Raw genomic sequence first — 27,127 nt, 5'->3', positions numbered from 1 at the left:
AAGCTCTTGTGACTCAACTGTAGAAATTTCTATAATAACCAAGTGCTCTTCTTTTTAATTCTAGTTACGCAAAGGGGGATTTGGACATATCTTACATCACATCCAGAATTGCAGGTACGTTTGCCAACTTTGCCATAAGGACACACTATATGCTTCTGTCACCATAAGGACAACTCTAACCGTAAGGCCACACTTCTGATTCTTCCATCTGAGGACGGCTCCTGGGACACTGGCCTCAAGTACATCCCTTGCTGCAGTGTGAGGCAGGCTGCAAAGGGTGTGGCCTCTTGGGCAGCCACTTGCTCACCCAAGGTGTGGCCTGGGGCACCCATCCCTGTGTCCACTGTGCCTCCAGGCCCTGCGGTGGACAGTGCCAGTGTCAACCAAGCTTCTCCCCCTAGTCTGGAGCTTTCTGGAACTCAGGTTGTGAGGGGAATGATGCAAAGCCATGCACATTTAAAACTTGGGTCTCCAGGCAAAAAACCAAAACCAAAATCCAGACATTTGGAGACCCTGTGTGCATCAGGCTCTCTAGCAGAACCTGCTGTCTGGAAGGCACCGTCTGGAGGTCCCAGAGGGTCTTCCTTGTGAGTGGCTGACAGGCAGTGCGGGGTCTGTGCTCCATGCCTTCTCAGCCCCCGCTGTACTGATGGGTCAGTGGCTGTGGGAGCACAAGGAGCAGGGACCTAAGTGTGGCCGAGTGTCAGGCCAGTGGGTGCTGAGGCTGCAGGAGGAGGCCCCACCCCATCAGGCTCCAGGAGCAGGGCAGCATGGCGCTGACATGGGCTGCCCTCTTTCAGTGATGTCCTTCCCAGCGGAGGGTGTGGAGTCGGCCATCAAAAACAACATAGAGGACGTGCGGCTGTTTCTGGACTCCAAGCACCCGGGACATTACACGGTCTACAACTTGTCCCCGAGGACATACCGGCCCTCCAAGTTTCATAGCCGGGTGAGCGGCTGCGCTTTTGCCTCTCGCTGCAGCAGGTTTCTGAATGTCGGTCTTTGGCCAACTGTGGTGCTAGATGGACCTGTGACGTCCCCGGGCAGTGGCAGTGAGCTGGGGCTCTGACAGTGGGGGCTCAGGGTTGTGGTGACATGGGGTGCCTGGGGTCCCCTGCAGCAGCTGGCAGGGCTGCATAAACTGGGAAGAGAAGGTCAGGTGGGTATTGTTACGTCACCTAAGGGCGCTGAAACCACAGTGACTCATTGCTGCTTGCCCGTGAGAGAGCATGAGGCCGCACAATGTTCTTGGTAAATAAACATTTGGACATGGTCAGTGTTTACAGTATTTGAACAGACCCCAAGTATGGGAAAAGGCAGCATCTGAGTTCTCCTCGCCAAGTCTGCCGTAGCCTATAGCACCAATCCTGCCCACAAAGGAGCTCAGGCGCCGGGCCAGGGACTATGGACGCCCGTGGGCAGGGGGAGGGAGGTGTGGGGTGGCCCCTGCCAAGTGTGTGCACCTGGCTGGCACAGGGATCCCAGTGAGCTGAGCCCTCTCCCTGCAGGTCTCCGAGTGCGGCTGGGCAGCCAGGCGGGCCCCAAGCCTTCACAGCCTGTACAGCATTTGTAGGAACATGCACTCCTGGCTCCGGCAAGATCACAAGAACGTCTGCGTTGTGCACTGCATGGTGAGTGTGGTGCTGCTCCCACCAGCGGTGTGGAAGGGCGTGAGTTGGCCCTGCCCTTCACCTCAGGGACGCGGCAGAGAAGAGCATGAACCAGGGACAACCCCTGCCCAGGGGAAGCTTACAGCCGGCGGAGGGGACAGAGGACGGAGTGGGATCCAGGGTGCCAGCGGTGACGGTGCCAAGCAGGAAGGCCAGGCGGGGCGGCTGGTGTCCTGAGCGGTGATGCTGGGCTTGGCCCCCTGCTGGGAAGAGGAGCTGAGCTGACCTCCAGGCAGGGTGCTGATGCCCCCATGATTACAGGCCTTTCCTGGACACTGGATGAGGTACCAGGGCGGGACGTAGAGCACCCGTGTGAGGCTGGATGCCACGGTGACGGCTGCTCCCTTGAGGCTCCTTATTGAGCTGCGGCATTCTGTCTGAGAGCCGGGATCTGATTGGGAGGCGCTGGGCTAGTGCACGGACTCGTGGCAGGTCCCGGGGGGGTGCAGGTTCTGCCCTGGTGTCCGCAGCAAGTGGCTCTGGGCCTGGCTGTGCCCCCAGTACAGCTCCTGTCATTTCAAGGTAGCAAACCCCAGAGGGAGCAGCGACTGCTGCCAGTTGGACTAGTGCCCCAGCCTCACGGGATCCACCCTGCTGGGGAGTAAAGGCCCTGCGCCCTCTGGGTGCACACCTGGGTCCCTTGGCATCAAGTGCTTCTCAGGAAAGAGTGCCCACACAGCGGTCACCGTTCCCCTCTTTATGGAGCGTACGAGGTCCCCATGTAGCATTCTCTCATCTCCCTGCCAGGCAGCACCCACATGGGCCTTGACAACCCAGGGCTGAGGCCACTCTGCCTCGTGGGACCCCGTCTCAGCCTGTCCTTACTGGCTGAGGACAAGCCTTGTTTCCAGTTCCCCAGATGCACAGCAGGCTTAGGTTTGTGGGTGTTTGACACAGTGGGGTACCTGCCAGGACGCGCACGCGAAGGTTAGCGCTGCTGCTCTGGTGTCAATAAAAGTCACACCAGGAGCAGCGATGACTAGGGTTCAGTGTGGGGTGAGCACGGAGGGGATGGAGGGTGAGTGTGAGGTCTGGGTGGGACTGTAACTGTGAGTAGTGACCAGTGGGAGGGGCCGGCTGCCTTGTGCTTTCTGTGGAGGAAGCTTTGTTCTTGTCAGACTCTGGGTTCTTACCTCATTGGGCGTGTTTCTGTTAGTTTCCAAACATGCTCCAGACCCAAGAGGGAGGCCTGGGCATGTTCCCTAGGGGGCTGTGGGTTAGGAAGCCCACTGTCCCCCGACTGCAGCCGTGTCAGCTGCCCTGTGCCCTTTGTCCTAGGACGGGAGAGCCGCGTCTGCTGTGGCCGTCTGCTCCTTCCTGTGCTTCTGCCGGCTCTTCAGCACTGCTGAGGCCGCCGTGTACATGTTCAGTATGAAGCGCTGCCCACCGGGCATCTGGCCGTCCCATAAAAGGTACTGTGTGTCCTGCTTCAGAATGTGGCATTGCCTGTGGCTGGGTCATAGCCGTGGGCACTGGGAGGTAGAAAGGGTTTCAAGAAGGGATGCGGGTTGTGTGCCGTTCGGGTGAAGCACGGGCCTGGCAGGTGTGGCTCAGCCCGTGTGCTGCCCACAGGGACCTGCCAGGGGGACTTGATGGTCCTGCTGTGCAGACAAGGAAGTTCCAGGCTGATTGCAGTCAGGGTGGGCTAGGATTTGAGCCCTGCTGGGGCTCCTGAGCCGGCGCGGGGGTTGTGGGGGGGCGGGGGGGCGTGCTTCTCCCTGGTTCCCGGGCACCAGCTTTTCCAGCAAGTGTGGCCGTGAGCCCAGTCTGAGCCCAGCATGGCTACTTGCTCACTGGGCAAGGGGGACAGTGCCTCTTGTGGCATGTGGGCGTGCTGCCTGCACAGAGCCCCATTGCTGTGGACTTGCTGGTTTTGTTTGGGTGGGTGACGTCTGTGAACTGTGCGATGCTGCACAGGTGGAGTGGAGGTATCCTCTCTGCTGTGGGGGCATGCTGTTGGGGTCCTGGGAGACACTCAGGTTTTTATGCTGCTCTGTGTCAGCACGAGGGATTCTCTTTACCTGAAAAAGGAAATGGTTTCTTGTGGCTGCGGCTGGCCCTGCCCGCTCTGCTCTCCTCCTTTCCCTCGGGGACTGCACCCTTCACCAACTGACCTTTCGTGTCACTTTCCCCACTTTGGTCCACCCCCTGCAGCAAGAGTGGCCTTTCTGATGCTCAGGTCTGAGGAGTTGCTTCCCAGCTCACAGCCTCTCCATGGGCACTGTGGGGGAAACACTTCCTTCCTCTGCAGGAGTGGGCCTTTGTGTGGACAGTGCAGACCCCGAGAGTGGGGGGGAACCGGAGCCCACCTTGGTCCTGCCGCCTCCCTCGCTCCTGCTTCACTGAGAAGAAAGGAAAGGCATCCAGGCCAGCAAGGGGTCGTTATGGGTCATTCCTTCTGATCGGGGAAAGGGGGAGTTGGTGCCGCTCCTACATGGGGGACCCCACCTTGTTGGCTGGCTGCCTGGGGGCAGTGTTGTGTCCCTTGGCCGCCCCAAGAGAGTCAGCCACACAGTTGTGTCTTCTTCGTGGCTCAGGGGTGCAGTCCTGTCACTCATGCAGAGAGGCTGCAAAGTGGGGGCTGGGCCACCAAGCACCAGTCATGGACCACAGACCCCCTTAACATGCTGACCAAAAGCCATTTTTGCTCCCACGTTCCAAATACATCAGGGGTTCCTGAATTGTTCCTATTGCTGTAGGGTCGCACTTAGCAGCCACTCACAGCCAGGGTCAGAGCCAGGAAGAGTGTTGTCGGTGTCGTCTGCCTGGCTCTGGGGCCCCCACCAGAACTCTGAACCCCATGGCTGCTTTCTTGGAGATGTGCAGATGTGTGGAGCATTGTTCCCACCCTAACAACCTAGAACAATAGCAGGACCAACGTCAAACGCGTGACTTTCTCAAAGCTGTTGGAGAACAGCGGTCATCAGGGCAGTCGCCTGGTCCCAAATCTGAGGAGAGACAGGCACCTGCAGGGAGAGAGGATGCGAGCGCTCGCTTGCCCACTAGCTGTACCATAGTGCCAACAAGAGGGACCAGCAGGACAGTCAACGAGGCCCAGTGCGCAGAAGCGGGCGAGGCCACAGAAATTGAGAGAGAACGCCCCCGTGAGCCCTCGCTGGGCGCTCACAGAATAGGTTGGACAGGGAGAGCTAGCTGCTCTGGGAGGGGCACCGAGTTTGGGTCCCAGTGGAACCAGAAGGAGACAAAGCAGTCTCCAGGACAAGACTAGAATTATCTGACAGAAAATTTAAAATAACCGATTAATGTGTTGGAGACTGATAGAAGGTGGACAGGATGCATGGGCAGGGGGTCAGTCGCTTCAGCAGAGATGGACACCATGAGAGAGAACCGACTGGAGATACTGACGTGAGGATGCGCAGCAGTGGGAAAGACTGCCTTGCGCAAGCCCGCCGGGAGCTGAGGAGGGGACCACTCTGTGGAGCTGGTCAGGAGACGTTACTCCAGTGGGGATTCAGGGGAAAAGTCCCTGAGAAGGACCAGAGCAGCCAGACTGCGAGACTGTCTCCGACAGTCTGACGAGCACGTGCTTGGAGCCCTGGAGAAGGAGACACGCAGGGAAGAGAAACACTGAAGACACAGTCGCTGCAGGTTCCCCCAGCTCAGTGACAGACACCAGACCCCAGCAGCCACGAGGACACCAAGCAGGGTTAACACACACACAGAAAACCCACTGAGCGTCCCGTATTCACACTGCTGGAAACCACACGAAGAGAAAGTCAAAGATGCAAATTACAGCAAAGTTCTCATCAGAAACCCCAGTGCAACCCGTAGGGTTTGTTTTGTTTTGTTTTGTTTTTTGCTGAAGATTAGCCCTGAGCTAACATCTGTGCTCATCTTCCTCTGTTTTGTATATGGGACACCTGCCACAGCATGGCTTGGTGAGCGATGTGTAGATCCGCACCTGGGATCCGAACCCGCAAACCCTGGGCCACCAAAGCGGAGCATGTGAACTTAACCACTACGCCACTGGGCTGGCCCCCACATAGGGGTTTTTTTAAAGTGCTATAATTAGTAAGTTAATAGAGGAAATAAAATGAAAGCATAAACATGCTCAGTTAATCCAAGAGAAGACCAAAAAGAGGAAGCCACGAACAGACGCAGCAAAGAGGAAACAGCCGGCAGGGAGGTACACTTAACACGGCCACGTCTGTCTTCCTCCCTGCCCGTGCAGGTCTGCAGCCCTGGCTGAGACGGGGTGCGGTCCCCGAGCCCGCGTCAGTCCTCTCCTCACTGCCCGTGGGCGGTCTGCAGCCCCGGCTGAGACGGGGTGCGGTCCCTGGACCCTACCGTAACAGGCGGAGATGGACCCGGTGGTGCTGGAGGCAGACTGGGTTAGTTGCCGCTTGCTGCAGGACGGAGGCTTCAGGCGGCCCATGTCTCTTCGCTCCGTCTCTGTGGGTCAGGGGCCCAGGCTGGCTCCGCACTGGGCTCAGTCGGGGTGCAGCCCGGTTGCGTTCTTGTATGAACCTTGGCTCTGAGAAGGTCCATGTTTCCTTTGTGTTTAAATCTGCTTCCAAGCTGGCTCAGGTTGTTGGCAGGATTCATTAGCTGTGGATGCAGGTCTTTCCATGCTGGCTTCTTGCTGACTGTCGGCGAGAGACGCCCGCAGTTTCCTGCCACACGGGCTGCGCCAACACGGCCATTGGGGAGAGCACTGAGAGCAAGTCAGCTAGCGAGATGCTGTGTATGGCGTCTGCTCAGCCGCGACCTCCCTCCCCTTCTGGTGGTTAGAAGCGGGTCGTTGCTCCTGCCCAGGCTCAAGGAGAGGGGGTTATGCAAGGACAGGTGGCAGACGCCCTCAAGCGCATGCCGCAGAGGAGCGGTGGAAACACTCACCAGAGGAAGCGGGAGCAGTGATACCATGTTACAGTAGACTCCAGGTTTATTGGGTGAAACCTGACCATTGAAAGCAGAGATAGACCAATCAGGATTATAGTGTCGACTAACCTTCCCCTCTCAGTAATTGCCGGACCGGTGGACAGAAGGTCAGTTCAGAGCTGAACCCACCACCAGCCGGCTAACCCTGACTGACATCTGTAGAACATTCCACCCAACAACGGAAAAGACACGTTCCTTCCCACTGCACACACAACATTCAGTAAGAAAGATCATGTTCTGGGCCCTTAGACCACAACAAATTTAAAAGATTAGAAATTGTACAAAATAGCTTCATGGGCCATCATAGAATATAAACTAGAGATTGATAACAGAAAGAAGACTGGGAAGAGCCTGAAATATTTCAGATAAAACAATCTGCTCCTAAATAACCCACGAGTCAGAGAGGAAACCTCAAGGGAAATTTAAAGATGTTTTAAACTGAATGAAAATTATAACATCAGGTTTGTAAGATGAAACTAGAACGTTGCCTCAAGGGACGTTTATAGCATTAAATACTTATATCTGGTGTGCTGATGGGCTCCAGGGACTCAGAGCACACATGTGACGTGACACGTGGACTACACTGAATGCATGTGTGACGAGGCACGTGGACCATGCACAGCACAGAGTGTGTATGTGACACGGCATGTGGACTCTGCACAGAGCATGCGTGTGATGTGGTGTGTGGACTGTGAACAGAACACATGTGTGACATGGTGTGTGGGGTAAGCACAGCACGCACGTGATGTGGCATGTGGACTATGCACAGAATGCATATGTGGCACGGCATGTGGACTTCACACAGAGCATGTGTGTGATGTGGCATGTGGACTGTGAAAGGAACACGTGTGATGTGGCTTGTGGACTATGCACAGAGCATGCATGTGATGTGGTGTGTGGACTGTGAACAGAACAGGTGTGTGACATGGTGTGTGGGGTAAGCACAACATGCACGTGATGTGGCATGTGGACTATGCACAGAAAGCATGTGTGACATGGCACGTGGGCTATGCACAGAGCACTCATGTGATGTGTGTGGACTGTGAACAGAATGCATGTGTGACATGGTGTGTGGGCTAAGCACAGCACGCACGTGATGTGGTCTGTGGACTATGCACAGAACGCATGTGTGGCACAGCATATGGACTATGCACAGAGCATGTGTGTAATGTGGCATGTGGACTATGCACAGAATGCATATGTGGCACGGCATATGGACTTCACACAGAGCATGTGTGTGATGTGTGTGGACTGTGAACAGAACGTGCATGTGACATGGTGTGTGGAGTAAGCACGGAGCATGTGTGTGATGTGGTGTGTGGACTGTGAACAGAATGCATATGTGACACGACCTGTGAACTTTTCATAGAGCACGTGTATGACATGGCGTGTGGACTAGGCACAGAGCATGTGTGTGATATGGCATGTGGACTGTGAACCGAATGCATATGTGACACGGCATGTGGACTTTTCACAGAGCACGTGTGTGATGTGGCATGTGGACTGTGAATAGAATGCATAGGTGACACGGCATGTGGACTTTACACGGAGCATTGTGTGATGTGGTGTGTGGACTGGGCACAGAAAGCATATGTGACACGGCATGTGGACTATGCACAGAGCACGTGTGTGACATGGTGTGCCTCCTGCCCCTCCAGGTACATCGAGTACATGTGCGACATGGTGGCGGAGGAGCCCATCACTCCCCACAGCAAGCCCATCCTGGTGAAGGCTGTCGTCATGACGCCAGTGCCGCTGTTCAGCAAGCAGAGGAACGGCTGCAGGCCCTTCTGCGAGGTGTATGTGGGGGACGAGCGTGTGACCACCACGTCCCAGGAGTACGACAAGATGAGGTGAGCTCCGAGTCCAGGGCCTTCCTCGCTCTGTGACCATCAAGTGTATTCATTCTCATCCTATGGAAAGTCATTGCTGGGAAGTGGCCAAGGCCCCGCCTCAGTTGAGGCCGTGAGCAACGAGCAGGCTCTGCGAGCTGATCCCAGGCCTGCGGGTGGCGTGTGTGGGAGGTTCCCACCTCTTCCTGCTAAGGATTGGCTTCTGAGACTATTTCCTGGAGCAAACCTCACCCCACCTCCCATCCCCCACCTGGAAGTAATTTGGTAGCAAAACCGGGAAGATAAGAACAGGTGGATTTAAGTGTTGATGCTTTGGAGGTTCTCAGCATTCCTGCGCTTTCAAGGTTAATCTTTACTAGAACTTGATGTTTTTGACCTAAGTGAACAATTTCTCATCATTCTCTTCTTTAGGGATTTTAAAATCGAGGATGGCAGAGCAGTCATTCCCCTGGGCATAACAGTCCAAGGAGACGTGCTCATTATAATCTATCACGCAAGGTCCACCCTGGGAGGAAGGCTGCAGGCCAAGGTGAGCGAGCGCTCCCGGGGTTCTGTGTTCTCGTGGAAGGTCCTCAAGCTTGGTGGTCAATGAGAGCTTGAAGCCCTCACTTGGTAACTGTCTTTTTGAGTCCCCACTTCGTGTAGCGCAAGGCAGAGGGGATATTAGCCTGAAATGCCTGGAGTTTCCCCCACATTACAGGACTGCCGTCCATGCAGTCTGCTGGGATATGGCCTTGGGCTGCCCCCCCATAGACCCCAAGAAGCCCCTTGTCGGAGAGGGTGCCATCCCGCCATCTCTGCATCTCCAGCACTTGGGGCCGTGCTCGAGGCTCTCAGAGCTTGTTAACTGTGAGATGTATATGACGTGAGGGTCTGGTGGCGCCCTCCCCAGCTTAAGGATCTCCTGTTGCTTTCTCTCTGCAGATGGCATCCATGAAGATGTTCCAGATCCAGTTCCACACTGGATTTGTGCCTCGGAACGCAACTAGTGTGAAATTTGCAAAGTATGTTGGTGTCACACCGTGGGAGAGGGACTGGGGGGCTCAGACTGCGAACACCCACCAGCCATGTCCATGTGCCCACGAATGCAGCACAGCTGCACTCGCAGAGCGATGTGATTGACACGTGGCCAGTTTGCAGTGTTGGACTTTAATCTTGAGTCTGTCCCCAGAACCAGGTGTGTTTGGTTTCCAAGACACCGTCCTGGGTTGGACCGTGGTGGCTGCCATGTGCAGCTCAATGACTGGGGACTGACCCAGTCATTTCTTGTTAGAATGGAGCCTCTTACGCGCTGGATGGGGTGAAACCAGAGGGATGAGTGTCCCTGCATTGCAACACGTTCATTCAGTGCTGCTTATATGCAGAGTGCTCTGCTGGGCACAGAGATCAGAGACGGTTAAGAGAAGCTCCCAGTCTGGCTTTAGAGACAAGGATGTAAATAAATATGACTGAGGAATAGTCTTTTTGTCTTATCCGGCACTTGTTATTAGTTTACTGTACTCTTCAGGTACATTAACTTGTTGAAATTGCATGTATCAGAGGACTGACAGCGTATACCAGGCCCCCCGGTAAACAGTGGGTTTCATTCAGCTTATGTTCTGGATGGAGACGCTCAGGCTCAAGGCAGCTGGACTGACTAACCTCGTATGCAGCAGAGCAGGCTTCTGCACATGGGGATTTGGATTCCAGCTGGTCATCTTTCTACTCAGTCTCCCATGCACAGTCATATGTGCCTACTGCCCAAAACCTGGTGTTGTTCCAGGAGCAAGAGGGGAGCTTCGTGGAGAGCATCTAGAAACAGCTGCCTGCGGCTACTCCGGACCTCTGTGTTCCAAACTCAGTGCCCGTTTCCTACCCAGTAGACAAAGGGAAATGTTAGAACCCGACCCACAAGGTACTGGGAGGTCTGTAGCACTGACGCCCCCGGGTCCCGGAGGACTCAACTGTGACCCCAGGGCGCTGCAGACTCAGTGCTCCATGCAGATGACATGCCACACGGGGGCCTGTGCGTGGTGAGGGCTCAGGGAGAGTGGTGCCTGCTTCCCTCGTGGCCATCGGCCTCTGAGGGTGCACATCTTGTGTTTTCATATATTATTACTCTTTTAAATGTGCCAATATGAAAAAGACACTACAAAGACAAGAAATGCCACAGCTTTATCATTTCTGAGTTTTCCTCCTTTGGGAGAAGTGACCCCCAGAGCTTCAGGAGCTTTTAACTGCAATGAAAGCATCCTTTAAATGCATTTTGTTTAAAGACTAAATGATTGAAGACCAAAAGGAAAAAAATAGGTGAAGGTCTACAGGAGTTAGTAGACAGAGACTTGGAGTAACTGATGAAGATGTTCAAGAAAGTAGAAAGATGAGGAATTTCACTAGACACCCAGAATATATAACAAGGAGGTAGGTGTGAATCATAAAACTGGAAGATGTTACAGCTGAAATGGGTTCAATCCACGTGTGTGATAGAATAGACACAGTAGAACACAGACGCAGTGAACTGGAAGAAAACACCTTCAGATGGCGGCACAGAGGAAAAGTGATGGGAGATACAGAGAGGATCGTGGGAGAGATTTAGGATGACATGGAAAGGCCGGGCATGCTTTTATTTGGAGTCCTAGGAGAAGAGAGAGAGAATAGAACAGAAATAATATTTGAAAAATCACTGGCAAAAAATTTCGTTAAACCAGTGAAAGACATCAAACCATAGAATCAGAAGTGCTTCAAACATCCAACAGGAGTTTTCATAAAAGAGAAGAGGCCCCACCCAAGCACATCACAGATAAATTGCTGAGAAACAGAGATACAATTTTCAGAGCCTCTGGGGGGAGGGGGAGGCACACTCGGGCCTTCAAAGTGACAAGACTGACAGCTGCCTTTCAACTGAAGGGACAGAAGCCAAGAGTCGTTGGGGGACACCTGAGATGCTGAGTGAAAAAAGTGGCCAACTTAAACTATCTGATGAAATGATCCTTCAGGAGTGGAAGTCAGTCAGAGATGCTTTCAGGCAAACAGAAGATGTGTGCAGTGTGCATATCAGACGAAGGACACAAGTCCGGGGTATGTGAGGAATCACTGCAGACAGAGAGACGGCTGTTAAAAATGGGAAAAGACCTGCCTGGCACTTCACCACTGAGGAAGTCCAGACGGTCAGAGAGCATATGAAGAGGTGGTCCCGTGAGGGAGACACTGCCAAGGCCACTGCTCTCTGACTGGCGGCTGAAATGAGAGGCAGGCATTTCCGGATGCTGGCGAGCACGTGCAGCTCCTGGACCCGTGTTCGCTGCTGTGGGGTGCAGTCTGCTCAAGCTGTGTCCCCTGTGTGTCCCCAGGGAAGTCAGCGCCTGGGACCAGAAACAGACGCACAGAGGAACGCTCCCAGCAGCTTTACTCTTCACAGCTCCAGACTAGAAGGAGCCCAGCGCCATCAGCAGGGGGATGGATAATGAACTGTGGTGTGCTCACATGGGGGGTAGCGTGCAGCGGTGATGTGTGACGCACACAGATGTAACCACGAGAAGAAGGACGTGGTGGTCCGTGTGTCGTGTCACCATTTTATGGGCTCAGGCCTCGTGTGGTCATAGGGGTCCACGGGCAGACTGCCTTGGGGGTTTGGCTTGGAGAGGCAGAGGGACCCTCTTGGGGACTGGTGACAGACCGTGTGTTTTTCTGAATGTACTGTCTATACAAGTGTTGCACTTTATCGAGGTGCACTCTTAGATTTCTGTGTGGCTGTGTATGTTGCGCCTTCAAAAATGGATTAATTAATGCAATAAGGAGAAAACTATTGAGTTGTCTGAGTGATGCAGGAAAGCATGTGTCTTACGCGGGCAGGATTTGTTTTGCAGAGAGGCACTGAAACAGGACAGTTCGAGAGAATTTGGAACAGTATCAGCAGGACACGCTTTCAGATAAACCTGAGAGGGTCTGTCCTGGTGAGGCCTCCTGTGGCTGAGGGAGGGTCCAGCGTGTTAAGTGGACGGGGTTGAGGGTCCGTCCTGGTGAAGCCTCCTGTGGCTGACGGAGGGTCCAGCGTGTTAAGTGGATGGGGTGCCAATCCATGACATGTCAGCACTTCGTTTCCCAGCTATGTGTGTCAGGCCCCTCGGGTCCATCCAGCAGGGCCTGGGTCCTTGCCCTTTGAAATCCAGATCCCTTGGAGGCTGCGCCTGTGCTCACAGTCCCTCATTGTGCCCTCACTGGCCTGCTGGGTGAGTGGGCAGGCCCAGGCTTGGGGCAGTCTCCAGGGGCCAGCCGGGGCGGGGGGTGGGGATGGGTGTCCGCTGGTGTGGTGCCTGGAGCTGCCCCCGAGGCCCTGCTGCCCCCGGAGCTGAGCCTGCAGAGGTCCTGTGCTCCTTTGTGTGGACCCCGGCTCGCTCCCTCCTCCCTTGCTTCCTGGCCTCCCCTCCTTGTGGACGAGGGTCTAGGCCTCCCTGCTCTTACTGACCGCTGGATTCCGTGATACTGCTGTCTCGGCTTTTCACCCTCAGTTCTCGCTATAGCTGCTTCTGCCTGGCCCAGCGGTCACCTGGGTTGTCTCCTTGCTGTGGGCACCCAGCCTGGAAAGGAAGGAAGCCTGTGGCAGCTTCTGGGCCAGGAGTGTGTGGACTAGTGGACAGAGGGGACACTGCAGCCTGCGGAGGGCGTGGCCCTGGCAGGTGCTCTCCCTGTGCCCACATGGGCCCCGGCAAGAGGAGGGGTGGCTCCGGGCAGAGCCGTTCTCCCCAGCAGGTGCACCCCTCGAGCAGAGGTGGTTGTGTCTTGGCGGGAGTGGGGAATCAACACAGTGGACGTTACACGTTAGGGTCACGCGTGCTCACTGGTCTTATTTTGTCACATCCAGAGAAGTAATTAAGGACTGCCATGGCTTTATCACCCACACTGACCATATTTGTGCTTATCCCCAGGCCCCTCCTCTGCCCAGAGGTTGTGTTTTGTTTTGGGTTGCAGGAAGGCGGGGCCCCTCCCTCAGTGCCTCCAGCCCTCAGGAACCCGCCCGTTTGCTGTGTTTCTTTCTTTGTCACTCTCCCGTGTGTCAGCACGGACAGGTAGCGCGTGCACGTGTTAGGCGGCATAAAGGAGGCCCGCACTAGGGATCCTGCCGGCTGAAGAGCTGGGGTCTGTCAGTGAGGTTTGTGACGACGTCACCAGAGGCGAGCTCAGGACGTATGCGAAGAGCACTGGAACTCCCAGGAGAGGTGCAGAGCCACAAAGTTAGGACAGTCAGTCAAATGGCCACCAAAGTCGCCACTGCCAGGTTGCCCTGGACACACCTGTCTGGCACCTGTGCCCAGGCCCCCAGATCACTGCCTCAGGTAGCACCTGGAGACCAGAATCTTCCCAATCCTTTGCCTTTCTTCCCTTTCCCACCCCAGCACAGGCAGATCTGGTGCCACCCCTGGGCCACAGTGACCCACGGCTGTGTTTCCCCTGGGGTCGTGCTCCCCATCCCTGCAGTTGGAGCCCAGAGGTCTTGGTGTTGTGGGCGTCTGTTAGCAGTCGGGGGATCTTTCCAGGTGGACGGCATCATTTTTATGGAAACAGCATTTTTGGATCCCAGAGTACCTGATCTGAACCATAGGCCCTGAAAGGCAGGGCAGACCCAGTGCTCCCCGACACAGAAGCCAGGGTGCTCTGAGGGTGTGCACGCACCTCGCTGCACACCTGCCCCGTGCCTGTGCTTGGGGAGCACACGGCCCTGCTCTGGGCCCATTTTCTGGTGAACATTGGGGTGCCCCGTGAAGTGCCTCCCGGTACCTCCTGACTGCCATCTGGCCTCCAACTGCAGGTATGACCTGGATGCGTGTGACATTCAGGAGAAGTACCCAGATTTATTCCAAGTGAACCTGGAAGTGGAGGTGGAGCCCAGAGACAGGCCCAGCCGGGAGGCCCCGCCCTGGGAGAGTGCAAGCCTGAGGGGGCTGAACCCCAAAATCCTGTTTTCCAGCCGGGAAGAGCAGCAAGACATTCTGTCTAAATTTGGTAAGATGCTCGTTTTCCAGACGCACTTGGAGGTGACCCGGTTCTGACGTCTGTGACCGCTGAGAGACGCTTCAGGGCCTGGACTGGCCCTCCCTGCGCCAGGCGCTGCGGGCAGGTCATGCATGGGACGCAGGGGCTCAGAGCCCCGTCTTGAGCCACGACAGTGGCTTTAACACGGGGCAAGGGGCGCGCCCGAGGTTCCTTACACTTGCCCTAGCCCTGGGGGTCATCGTGGGGCGAGCTAGGACCACCAGAGGGTGTGGTTTGAGTCCCTTGCTGATCCAGAGGGTTTGTGTTCTGGATGCACGTCCACTTTGAATGTGACCAGGGAGAAGCCAAGGCTCCGTGCTGGACCAGCGGGGCCACCAGCTTGGCAGGCTTCCTTCTTCTTGGCGGCCCCCGACTCAGCTGGTCTGTGTTGTTTCAGAGCAATTATAGGAAAGGCATGTAGAAAGTACACTGTGGGGAAGACTTAGGATTTCATTTGCTGACCACGTCATGGTTTTCTTCAGATTTTTGGTTTGCAGTATTAACATTTTCTTACATGACGACAGCTGAGTATCCCTGAAAACTGGGCGCACATGTGTGTGTGTATATCTGTGTACGTGTGTATACAGTGTGTGCATGTGCACTCATGTGCGTGCGGTGTGTGTGTGTGTACAGTGTGTACGTGCACACACTTGTGACCTGAGGCAGCATCTGCGCCCACGTTGGCACCCTTGCTGGTTGCGGGTGCAGGTCTCCGGGCAGTTTGGAGTCGAGCATCCGGCATGCGGCCTGGCTGACTGCAGCGCTGACACTTCCCAGCCCCAAGCCACGCCGCTGGCTGCTGCCGGCGAGGGTGGCATCCTGGCGCTGGGGCCCTGATGGCCTCCTCTCCCTGCCAGGGAAACCGGAGCTGCCCAGGCAGCCTGGCTCCACTGCTCAGTACGACGCCGAGGCGGGGTCTCCAGACACTGAGCCCACGGAGTCTGACTCGCCGCAGAGCAACAGTGCCGACACCGCCCACTTCCTCCACACACTGGACTGGCACGGTAGGCGCCTCCCGGGGACCCTGCATTTTGGCAGCGTCCTCAAGCCCAGTCTGCCGTATGGACCGGGGCTTGCTGGTCACCATTTGCTGCTCCCCAGAGGTCACATCTGGGCTCTAGCATGGAGCTGGGCCACGGGCAGCGAAGGTGTCTGTGGTGGCATGCACCTGGTGCCGGCAGCCTTGTCTGTGCGTCTTCTCTTGCTCCCCCCACCCCGCCTGAATGCCTCCACTTTGCTTAGCTTGTCAGGCCCTCTGCTCCCAGGGTCTCCCATGTGGCATCTCCTGCTGTCCTGCCTGTGAGGACTTCAGCCACATCAGCATGTTGTTTTCTTTTCAGAAGAAGAAGACTCAGAGACAGGCACAGACAATAACTTTATCAAGGAGAGTCCGTCTACCCTGGCCGAGGACGGAGGTGAGAGCGAGCCGTCTGATGAGGAGGCAGCAACCTTCTCAGCCGAGAGCAGGGACACGGCCGAGGAGGGCACACCAGGCCCGCCAGTGAGGGCACAAGAGCCAGAGTTGATTTTTGATTCGGATACACCCCAGGAGCCCGCGCTGCAGGAGGATGGCGTCGACCTCCTGGGGCTGCACTCTGAGGTGGGGCTGGCGCTCCCCGCACAGGCCTGCAGGGCCCCACCCAGCAACGCCGACCTGCTCGGCTGTCTCCTGGGGGCCCCCGCGGCTGCTCCAGGGGGCTCCCCAGGCGACCTGCTCGGCGGCGAAGCCCCCCCGCTCTTTGCAAGCCCTGCGCCTCCCCTCAGTGCACGGAGCACACCTCGCGAGGGGCCCGCCGTGGCCGGTACGAGCTTCCATCCGATAAGATTTTAGTAGAAACATGCACTAGAGCGAACACCTGGGAGGGGCTCCTGAGAATGGATGGGGGGACGGTCAGCACTTTGTCCCTCACAGCCCCTTGTGGGGGTAGCCCAGGGCCCACTAGCAGGGACGGCCGTGCTGCTGTGGTCCGACTCCCAAGGCCAACGCCCCTCCTGCAGTCACGCCCCAGGAACTGCCAGCCCTTCCCTCTCCTGGGCTGCCGTGGTCTCGGTGTTGTCCTGCAGTGGACACTGCAGTCTCAGCCTGGGTCTGAGGGGCCTCACATCATCTGGGATCTGCTCAGCCTGGTGGCGTCTGACGCCGTGGTGGCGGGTCGTTGTGGTATCTCGGTAGGACCTCACCTCCGCTGCTCTTGGTGTCTTTTTACAGCTGACCCCTTTGACCCTCTCCTGCCAACTGATCCAGACGCCCTGCCCAGCTCCAAGCCCGACCTCTTCGGCGAATTTCTTAATTCGGACTCTCTGGCTGCCCCGCCCGTGTCTTTCCCCTCCACCCACAGCGCCCCGCCCCCAGCCTGCAGCGCCGACTTCCTGCACCTGGGTGAGTGTGGCCTCTGTGCTGACGTGGGGATGGGGAGGCGGGCAGCGTGCTCACTCACTGTGGACCCTGGGCTGACCCACCGTGGCCAAAGGTCCCTCACCTGGGAAGGCGTGGCAGCGGGCGTCTGCTGGGTTTTAGGGGAGGATGGAAGGCAGGTTCTGGGGGCCTGGTGCACGGCTGTGGGTGACTGTGTGTGGAGGGGGTGGGGGTCTTTGAAGGCCCTCTCCGTTGAGTAGTGTGCAGACGCTAGTTCCCATCATTGGCCTGCCAGCGTCTCCATTTGCTGAGCCTGTGCGTCCTCTTGGTCAGTTCAGTGACCATGTGATGCGTCCTCTGCCCATGAGGAGGAGGAAGGCTGGTTGGTGTTGGCCAAGCCCAGCGCTCAGCGTGGCTCCCTCTAGGCCAAGGGGGTGGCCCCAGAAGAGCATGAGCACAGGCCTGCCTGGGGGCTCGCTCGGCCCAGAACACCTTGGGGCCAGCTGCACCAGGAGCTTGATCCTGGCCTCCGGCAGAGGCAGCTGTCCACTGTGCCTCCTGCTCACACGTGGAGGAGGGGGATGGATGGGGCTCTCTGAGGCTCCTGCAGGTGGGGCTTATGGCCAGCCTGTCTCCATGGGGTCCCCAGGAGGCTGTCTAAAGGCCATGTGCCCGCCCCCCACCAGGGGACACACCTCATAGTGTGCTCTCTTCCCAGGGGATCTCCCAGCAGAGCCCAGCAAGATGGCAGCCTCGACCAGCCACCCGGATCTACTGGGAGGATGGGATGCTTGGGCCGAGGCTCCGGCCCCTGCGCCAGCTACAGAAGGTAGGACCCCGGCCCCATGGAGGCTGGTTCCCAGGTAGAGCACCCGCTGTGGTCTGGTGTCTTTCTCTGAGTCACACATGCTGTAACTGTAACCCCTTTTCCAGAAAAGGGATGAGGGACAGGGTGCTGGGCGGGATGTGGTTGCCCGCACAGTGGTCGGCGTGATGGGGGTGCCCGGTTGGGCCTCCTGCCTCTCGCTCGACCATGGATGCGGTGGCGCGGCCCTCCTGAGGGCAGCAGTGTGCATGCAGCGCCCTCCACACAGGTCCCTGTCCTCATCTCCTGTGGGATGCCTGTGTTTTATGACATGACTTCGTGTTTCCATCCATGATGTATCTTAGTGTTTTCCCACGTCCTGTGGCTACTCTGACTTCCGAGGGACCCTTTAAAGGACTGCTGACTGGCCCTGAGGGTGTCGCAGGTCCGTGCCCTGTCCTCAGGGACATGAAGTGCGTCCACTTTTCACTTCTCTGCACATCTGTCCTTCTTTCCGTGCATCCGTGACTCTGTCCTATTGGAGATTTCAGCAGTGAGTTGCTGTCAAAGAAAGGCTGTCACGTTCACGAGCTTGTGTCCCCTCCAGCCTTTTACTGATCGGATTACCCAGGAGCAATCCTAGCCTTAGTCTCTCAGCAGAGTTGGATGATAACTTTAAAGATATAATTTTGCTAATCTGATAGGCCGTCATTTTTTTAAATTTGTACTTCTTCGTTATGAATGAGGTTGATTGTATGTTTTTGGTTTATTGTATTTCTTTTGAGAACTGTTTCATGTTCTTTAATCATTGTTTTGCTTAGGGAATTTATCTTTTTTCTATTAATTTGTAAGATCTTTTTCTATGTGAGAAACCATTATCTGTAATGACGGTAACACTCCATTGAGAATATTTACTCAGAGGCCTGTCCCATGGCATAGCGGTTAAGTGCGCACACTCCGTTGCCGCAGCCCGGATTTGGATCCCAGGCACACACTGACGCACTGCTTGTCAGGCCATGCTGTGGCGGCATTCCACATTAAAAAAAAAAAGTGTAAGAAGATCGGCACAGATGTTAGCTCAGGGCCAGTCTTCCTCAGCAAAAAAAAAAAAAAAAAAGACTATTTACTCAGATATTTCACTGTCTTATACTTAGGATATTCTGAAGCTTATGTTATAATCAAGACTATTTTAAAGCACATTCACATTTCAGGTTCTAGGAAGTGGTATTACAAAATCAGAAGAATATGAGTATGTTTTGGCTCTTGTATGAGTTGTTGGGTGGTTTTCTGTAAGGATAGTAGGACTGGAGGCAGCTCTGATAGCATGGGTGGCTGTGTCCTGAGCTCGTGTCCACACGTTCTTTCATGTGTCTTCGTCAGAGCTCTTTGGGTGCAGACGCTGAACCAGTGGGGCCTTTAGGAGTACGAGGAGGGGGCAGCAGAGGCTGCATCTTTTAGTGCGGTTCATTCTAATGCCCTCTGCCCTTCTCTAGGCCCCTTCCCTCCTGGAGGCCAGCCAGCCCCTTCTGGCCCCCCAGCCAGCCGGACCAAGTCTCAGAGCCTGGACCCATTTGCAGACCTCGGCGACCTCAGTTCTGGCCTCCAAGGTAACTTGCAGGATGCGTCAGGTGTGGAGAGCGCCAGGCCTGCTCGTAAGAGTGTTTGTTCTGTCTGTCTGCTGGCCCTGCTCCCTCTGCCAGACTCAGCTGCCCAAGGTGGGACCTTTGCCTCTGTTCAGCGAGGCTCAGAGCACAGTGACCCCAGGAATGGCCTGTTTGCTCCCGTTACAGGGCTTGTGAACCAAGCTAATACCAGGAGTTGCTAAAACCGGCACTGGGCCTGCCACTCTGCAGGCGTCGCTGTGCACATGGGGCCGTCTGGGGAACAGGGTGTCAGCGTGGGAGTGGCGGAGCTGGCAGGACTCCGGCGGAGAACATGCCCCCACCCAGCTTCCGTGCCTGCCTCTGCTGGCCTCGAATCCCCTGGAGCTGATCCGACGCCCTGGGCACCCATGTCCCTGGGGTGCCTGTGGCTCCTCCAGAAACATGTGGGTCATTAACTCTTTAGAGACCATGAGCGTCTGAGAGCCTCTCATCCCATGGCACTTGGCTGGGCTGTGGAATTCGAGGTTGGAAGTGATGTCTCCTTGGAACACTTGTTCAGGTGATCAGGCCTCTGGCCGGCGGGCAGCAACGTCTCTCCCCCTGCAGCCCCACGCTGGCACCTGGCGAGCCTTCAGTTTGGAAACTGACCTTCCGAGGACTGGGGAGGCTCCCATTGTCTCTGTCCTTCCCTCCTCCTGACTTTCCTCTACTTTCTTGTTGCGTCGGCTCTCCTGTGTTGTGTCGAGGCCTCGTTGTGTTGCCAGCTTAATGAGTCTCAAAAGGTTTTCGCTCTTTGAATAGTCCTTTTTTTTTTTAGTAGTTCCTGGTGTTTTGGGTTGCAGTGTCATGCTGAGGGCATACCTGGAAGTTTGGGTTTGGCTTTGGCTTTCTGACCCTGGCTGGTCCTTAGGCTGTCTGAGTGCCGGGTGGGGCCACCCAGAGCTTCCTGGCCCTGCGTGGGCTGTTTGCTCCGAATCCTGTGGGGGAAGGACTTGTCGGGATCCAGGTCGCCTGTTCTCTGGATGGAGCCCGGCCCTTAGCTCTGCGCTGCAACCAGAGACCCTCTGTCACACCCACTCGGAAACCAGAATCCTGAATGAAGCCAATAGAACTGAAAGGAGAAATAGACAAACTCGAATTCTAGTTCGAGGCTGCAACATCCCTCTCTGAAGAGAGGGTAGAGCAACCAGATGAGGGTCAGCAGAGCAATAGAAGAAGCACTGTCAATCATCAGCGTCTCGTCAACACCCACAGGAGGGCACACCCAGCTCGTGCACCTCTGAAACCTCCACCAACGTGGGCCACAGCCTGGGCTGTAGAACACCTCAGCAGACTTAAAAGAATTGAAGTCATTCAGGCCATAGTCATTCTCTGACCTAACAGAATCAAACTAGAAATCAGTAACATCTGGTAACTGAAAGATCTTCAAAAGCTTGGAAACCGAACAACACACTTCTAAATAACATGTGGGTTATTTAGGAAGTCTCAAGGGAAATAAAGCAGTGCATTGAACTGAGTGAAAATGTGACACACTGAAACTCGGGGTGCGTGGTGGAAGCAGTGCTGAGAGCGGAATGTGCAGCGTGGTGTGTACTGGAGAAAGAGGAGATGTCTCAGCAGCTCTGTGAGCCCTTCAAGGTGCTTGAAAAGCAAAGTCGAAGCAAACAGAAGGAAGGAAATAATAAAGAGCCCAAGTAAGTGAATTAGAAAACAAAAACAATAAAATTGATTCAACAAAAAGCTGGTCCTTTGAAAAGATCAGTAAAATTGACAAAGCTCTGCTAAGACAAATCTTAAAAAAAGAAGATAACACAAGTTGTGGATATCAGGAGTAACGGGGATGTCCCTCAGACCCTGAGGCTTTAGAAGGGCAGTGAGAGAACACAAGCCACGCTGTGCATGCACGTTTGATGACTTACGTAGAGCGACGGATTCTCAAAGCCAGGCATCACTAACTCACCCAGTGTGGAGTAGGCAGTTTGAATAGTTCTGTGACTATAAAGAAATGAATTTCTAGTTAAAAACCTCCCAAAAAGGAAATCTCCAGTCCCAGATGGTTTCATTGGAGAATTTTACCAAATGTTTAAAGAATTCATACCAATTCCACAGTCTCTTCCAGGAAAGAGGAAGAGGAAAAAATATTTCCCAGTTCATTTTATGAAGCTAGTATTACCCTGGTGCCAAAACCAGACAGAGACAGCACAAAAAAGACAACTGCAGGGCAGCATCCCTCACGAATATAGACACAAAAATCGCGACAGTGTTAGCAGATAGAATTCATCAATGTAGAAAAAGAATTATACACCGCGACCAAGGAGGGTTTGTTCCAGGAATGCAAGGCTGGTTCAACATTCCAGAACTAGTGAACAGAATCCACCACGTTAACTGGCCAAACAGGAAAAGTCACGTGACCACACCAATGGTGAAGAAGAGGCATTTGACAAAGTTCAGTGCCTGTTTATTATAAACACTGTCAACAAACTAGGAACAAGAGGAGAACTTTGTCAGCTTGATGACAAGCGTCTACAAAACACTACAGCCAACTTCACACTTACTGGTGAAGGCCTGCACGCTCCTCAAGGTCAGTCAAGGTAGAAGGCCATGTAGTGCCATCAGGCGAAGGAGGAAGTGGAGGAGTTATACACACTGAAGAGGAAGGAATAGAACTGTTCCCACTGCAGGTGACGTGCTCGTCCATGTGGGAGATCTCAAGGAATCTGTGAAAACTTCAGACCCAAGGAGTGAGTTCAGTAAGGTTGCAGTTCGACACACAAACGTCAGTCGTATTTCTGTTCAATAGCAACGTGCACAAGGAATCCAAGTTAAAACGGTACCATGTACAGTCACTAAAAAAGAAGAAGGAAACATTTAAGTATTTCTCTAACAAAACACACGCAGGACTGGTATGTCAAAACTAGGAAACCAAACCGGGGGAAAGAAATCAGAAGTGAATGCAGAGACAAACTGCGTTCACAGGTCGGAAGACCCAGCATCGCGAGGATGTCAGTTCTTCCCAGGTCGATCTGTAGGTTCAGCACAATTCCTACCAAAAATCCCAGTAAGGATTTCTGTAGACACAAACTTCCTGTAGAATTCATTTGAAAAATCAGAGGAACTAGAATGGCTAAAATATTTCTGTGGTGGAAGAATAACGTGGGAGGAATCCCTCTGCCTGGCTACTCAAGCTACCAAAATCGAGACTGCCTGAGGTTGGCAGAAGGACAGAAACAGAGGTCACCGGAACAGAACAGAGGCCCCAGAAGTAGACCCACCTGAGTGAGACCCACTGATCTGGGCAGAGGAGCAGAGACCGCAGACGGAGCTGGAGCAATTGGACCTCCATGGGCAGAAAGTGACCTCACCCTAAACTTGACACCTCACATGTCAGGTAACACAGGATTGGCCATAGATTTAAATGTAAGATGTCAAACTATAAAGCTTTTAGGAGAAAACATGAAAGAAAATCTTTGGGACCTCGGGCTAGGTGTAAGTGTCACCTAGACCACAGTCCATGACAGAGAAAGTAGAAACGTGGACTTCATCAAAACTAAATCTTCTGCTCTGCTAAAGACTGTCAAAAGGATGAAAGCCAAGTACAGATTGGGAAAAAATATTTTTGAACCACATATTTGACAAAGAATCCTATGCAGAATATATAAGTACAGTAAGAACAAAACAAAAGCCATCCAGTTAGAAAACACAAGTCATGAAGAGACTCTCGAGCCCAGAGTGTGTACGGCTGACGCACACCCGGAGAGCCGTTGGGATACAGGGGGACCTCAATGGGCTGGCGCCCCTGGTGGGACAGCCAAAGTGAAAACAGTGCCCACGCCAAATGGGGGCGAGGCCGTGGGGAAGCTGGATTCTCAGCCGTGACTGGTGGGAGTGCAGGGGGTGTGGCCATGCTGGGGGACAGTCAGTCAGTTTCTGATAGAAGCACATGTGAGACTGCTGCTCATCCCAGAGAGACGGAGACGTGAGCTTCTACGGGGTCTGTTCACAGGTGTTCACAGCAGCCTTGTATGTGATTGCCAGCAGCAGGGCCAGCCCAGATCCGGGGTTGAACCGACGGTGGTGTGGCCCCACCCCAAGTGCTGCTCAGCAGTAAAAGGAGCAGGTCACGTGTGAGAAGAGCCCATCACAGAGGCTGTCTACTCTCTGATTCTGTTTCTCCAGCATCCTTAAACAGCAGCCGCAGAGATGCAGGACAGGTGGTGTCTTGATCTGGTGCTCATAAAGATCTGTACACATGGTAAAGTGGCACAGAAGTACGCACACGTGCACACACACCACACACACACACGCACACTCGTGTGCACCTAACAGCTGGATAAGCCAGTGCCGGCTGCCTGTCTTGTTGCTGCAGCCATGTGAGCTGGCCCCAGGGCTCTGGGGCTGGTGTGGGGGCACCAGGCACGATCTTGCAGCTTCTTGTGAATCTATTTCAAAATAAAAAGTTAAAGAACCGGCCCTGCATCTTGAGAGCAAGTGGGGAGGTGCTGCCTGTGCTCAGCCCCCTGGTGCCCCAGCCCTTGCGGACGGTCCAGCTATGGGGGCCACCTTGACGGCCATCCCCTCCTGGCGTCTGACGTCGAGTATTCATTTTGCGAGTGGGGGTTTTCCTGCATCTGTGTCTTTAAGTCCTGGAAGGAGCAGTACCCTGTCCTGGCACCTCTCTGGGCCAAGGCAGCTGTGTTTGATGCTCACCTGCCGTAAACTGTCTCCCCAGGCTCACCCGCTGGCTTTGCTCCTGGAGGCTTCGGTCCCAAAGCAGCACCCCCTCCCAAGGGTGGCGCTGCTTGGCAGACAAGTCGGCCCCCAGCCCAGGGTGCCCCGTGGCCCCCGCAGGCCAAGCCACCCCCCAAAGCCTGTGCGCAGCCAAGGCCTAACTACACCGCGAACTTCAGCGTGATTGGTGGCCGAGAGGAGAGGGGGGTCCGTGCCCCCAGCTTTGGTAAGTGCTTCCTTTTTCTCCCCGTGCATGACTTCTCAAGCAGGCCATGAAGTGGTTACAGTGAACTGCTGTTTTGTTTTCTCCGACTGAGAGCCCACGGCTGGAGGAGAATTTAATGAGACCCAGAGTCTGTTCTCACCCAACAGGGGCGCCTCTGGATGGAAGGACGTGGTTTCAGAGGCGTGGCCGTAGGTGTCCCCCTCGTTCCCGGCCAGCATGGTTCAGGCGGCCGGCGGGAGGGTGTCGTCGTGGGGCCAGGAACGAGGCAGCCAGTGTCACACTGTTTGGGAACCTTCTCAGCCTCCTCAGCTGCCTGGGCAGCTGGACGGTCTGCCCAGGCCTGGCTGCGGTGTTTGTCTGGGAGCGGCGGGCACGTCCCAAGTCAACCCCGGGAAGTGATGGAGATGGGCATACACTCAGGAGTGTTGGGCCCAGTGAACTGTGTCAGACGTTTTCCACTTTTCTCAGCCATCCTTCAGTCCTAAATGGTCGCTGAGTTGGAATTGCAGCTCTGAAGGTGTCAGGCGGGCTGTACCGCAGGTGGGGCCCATCAGCAGGCTGCCTGAGCAGAAATCAGTGTCACTGCCCCATTTTTAAGAAATGGAAGTGTCCCTGGCTTCTTTTCTCTTTTTTTGAGGCGTCATCATGGCGCCCCGTGTTCTAGGGGGTGGGTGTCGCCTGATGTGAATTGGTGGGCAAAGGAGATGAAGGCTGGGCCTGCATGTCTCTCGGCAAAGTCTCTGTTCTCTTCTAGCCCAGAAGCCCCGAGTGTCAGAGAGCGACTTTGAAGACCTGCTGTCCAGTCAGGGCTTCTCCTCCAAGTCTGACAAGAAGGGGCCGAGGACCATCGCCGAGATGAGGCGACAGGACCAGGCGAGGGACACGGACCCGCTCAAGCTGAAGGTGCGGGTGGCTCCTGCAGGGGCTCCGGGGCCTGGTGGCTGCCCAGAGGGTGAGAGCGAGGGCGGGCTGGGCACTCGGGGCACCTGTCTGCCCCCAGGGGTGTCTGGAGAGAGACAGTGGAGTGAACGTGGTGCAGATGCGGCCCCCGTGGGGTCCTGGGGTCTGTAGGTGGGGTCCCCTGGAGTCGTGGACGCCTTCACCCTGAGCGGGCCAGCAGCTCCCTCGTGGGCCCTCGAGTCAGACGCATGAAAGGGTCCTCGTCTGATGTGCTCGCAGAGACGGCAGCTTCTCTTGAGGCTCATCTGCATCTGTGTGCCTCTTGGAGGCGGGTGTGTGACCTGTCCTGACGAAGGCCATCCCCTGTGGCTCTGCTGTCCTCCGAGGGCAGGAGGCCTTCACGTCCTCCTTTCCCGTGAAGCGCTCACTCCTCTGGAGACCTCACCAGACATAACCCCTGTCAGCGCCTGTGCCCTCGGGCTGCTCAGCCCCGGAGCCAGCAGGGCACCACCCCTGCCCCCAGAGAGCAGCTCGGGGCCCTGGGATGACGGTGGCCCTCAGCCGGGCCCAGGACAGCAGCCTGTGCTGTCCTCACGGCAGGATAGTCGAGGACAAGGCTCTGCGGGCCACGCAGGCACCATCTGACAGGCCACCAGGGAGCCCGGCCTCTCGTCCTCACTTGGGCACTGGAGCCCCGAGACAGGCAGGGCGAGGCCATGATGGCGGGTCATCTGTCAATGTCCCATTGATGATAAAGGTCACTGGTTTCCATGTGCCATCTGTTCCCATGTGGTGTCTGGCCAGACCCGAGGAGCAGCATTGACTGCCTGGGTGGGGTCAGCACAGAAATTGGGATGGTGGGTCCGTGTCTGGGCTGAGTGTTTTCCAGTGGGAGCCTTGTTCCCTGTGATGGCGTGTGGAGCCGTCAGGTTGACGCACGGCGGGCAGAGGGGCCTCGGCCCAGGATGCCTGCTCTGCAGCGCCTGCGTCTCCCGCAGCTCCTGGACTGGACCGAGGGCAAGGAGAAGAACATCCGAGCCCTGCTGTCCACGCTGCACACCGCTCTGTGGGATGGCGAGAGCCGCTGGACGCCCGTGGGCATGGCCGACCTGGTGACTCCCGGGCAGGTGAAGAAGCAGTACCGCCGTGCTGTGCTGGTGGTCCACCCGGACAAGGTGGGCACCTTGGTGGGGTTGTGCGGGGCGGGGGTCCTGGAGGCAGGTCTGAGGCTGCCTCACCACACCGCCCCCGCCCCCACCCCCCGTCCCTCCCCAGGCTGCAGGGCAGCCCTACGAGCAGTACGCCAGGATGATCTTCATGGAGCTGAACGACGCCTGGGCCGAGTTTGAGAGCCAGGGCTCCCGGCCCCTCTTCTAAGCCTGCAGTGGGCGTGGCTGCACGTGCGGCTTGTGAGCCGGAAGCTGCTGGGCTCCACCGAGAGGGTCACCGTCGTGGCCGTGGCAGTGTGGGCTGACGCAGCTGCACCCAGATCGACGTGCCCGCCGCCCTCGGTGGACCCAACACCGTCCTTGGCACGAGGAGAGAAAGCATTCCAGAGCCTGGGTTTTTCTTCCTTTTTCTGTCTGAAAGGAAAAGTGTTGATTTACACTTCTGCCACAGTCGTCACGGTCTGAGATCATTCTGTTCAGTGACCGTTACCCTGCGAGCATGTCTGCCTGCTCGCGGTAGACCACACTGCTCAGCTGTCTGTGCTCTCTCGAATCCCGTTCACGAGCGTTTATGTCTCCTGTGTGTAACCGGCTGGCGACCCCTGCACATCATTAAACAGTTTTCTGACGGCCCATCTTGGCCCTGCGTTACCGCAGTGCAGGGACCTAGTCTTGGGGAGCTGCAGAGTCGGATTCCTTGACCCTGCTGGCCTGATCTCTGTGACCTCCGGGGCAGCCTCGGCTGGGGCCCTGGGCTGAGTGGTCTGAGGACAGAACGGACACGCCACAGCTCTGGGTCTGGGGGTCAGCCCTCACCATGGGCGCTGGGCCCGCCCCATGGTCACTGCACGAGGCCAAGGCACATGGCCATGGTGTGGATGCCCAGACGCTGGCCCGTGTGGGACTCT

General features: G+C 55.8%; 1 protein-coding gene across 3 annotated transcripts in view; it reads left to right on the top strand.

Moving 5' to 3' along the window:
- Window positions 1–26,852, top strand: part of GAK (cyclin G associated kinase) — a 66,983-nt gene extending 40,131 nt beyond the window's left edge. The window contains exons 12-28 of one of the 3 annotated variants that reach the window (XM_087434758.1): window positions 65–114; window positions 801–949; window positions 1,509–1,631; window positions 2,949–3,082; window positions 8,228–8,422; window positions 8,834–8,951; window positions 9,347–9,426; window positions 14,208–14,401; window positions 15,289–15,435; window positions 15,775–16,233; window positions 16,641–16,811; window positions 17,506–17,616; window positions 19,086–19,199; window positions 23,926–24,150; window positions 24,905–25,053; window positions 26,049–26,225; window positions 26,326–26,852. In XM_087434758.1, the coding sequence (XP_087290884.1) occupies window positions 65–114; window positions 801–949; window positions 1,509–1,631; window positions 2,949–3,082; window positions 8,228–8,422; window positions 8,834–8,951; window positions 9,347–9,426; window positions 14,208–14,401; window positions 15,289–15,435; window positions 15,775–16,233; window positions 16,641–16,811; window positions 17,506–17,616; window positions 19,086–19,199; window positions 23,926–24,150; window positions 24,905–25,053; window positions 26,049–26,225; window positions 26,326–26,427 (2,698 nt within the window). In that variant the 3' untranslated portion in view covers window positions 26,428–26,852. Of the gene's footprint in view, window positions 1–64; window positions 115–800; window positions 950–1,508; window positions 1,632–2,948; window positions 3,083–8,227; window positions 8,423–8,833; window positions 8,952–9,346; window positions 9,427–14,207; window positions 14,402–15,288; window positions 15,436–15,771; window positions 16,234–16,640; window positions 16,812–17,505; window positions 17,617–19,085; window positions 19,200–23,925; window positions 24,151–24,904; window positions 25,054–26,048; window positions 26,226–26,325 lie in introns of all 3 variants that reach the window. The other 2 variants (XM_087434759.1, XM_004432201.3) reach the window with 2 other exon arrangements.
- The last annotated feature ends 275 nt before the right edge of the window (window positions 26,853–27,127 follow it).

This window comes from Ceratotherium simum, chromosome 8 (genome assembly GCF_057802395.1).
Source record: "Ceratotherium simum simum isolate JZ-2026a chromosome 8, ASM5780239v1, whole genome shotgun sequence".
Taxonomy (NCBI): domain Eukaryota; kingdom Metazoa; phylum Chordata; class Mammalia; order Perissodactyla; family Rhinocerotidae; genus Ceratotherium; species Ceratotherium simum.
Note: the sequence above shows the minus strand (reverse complement) of the source record. Positions and strands in the feature narration are given on the sequence as shown.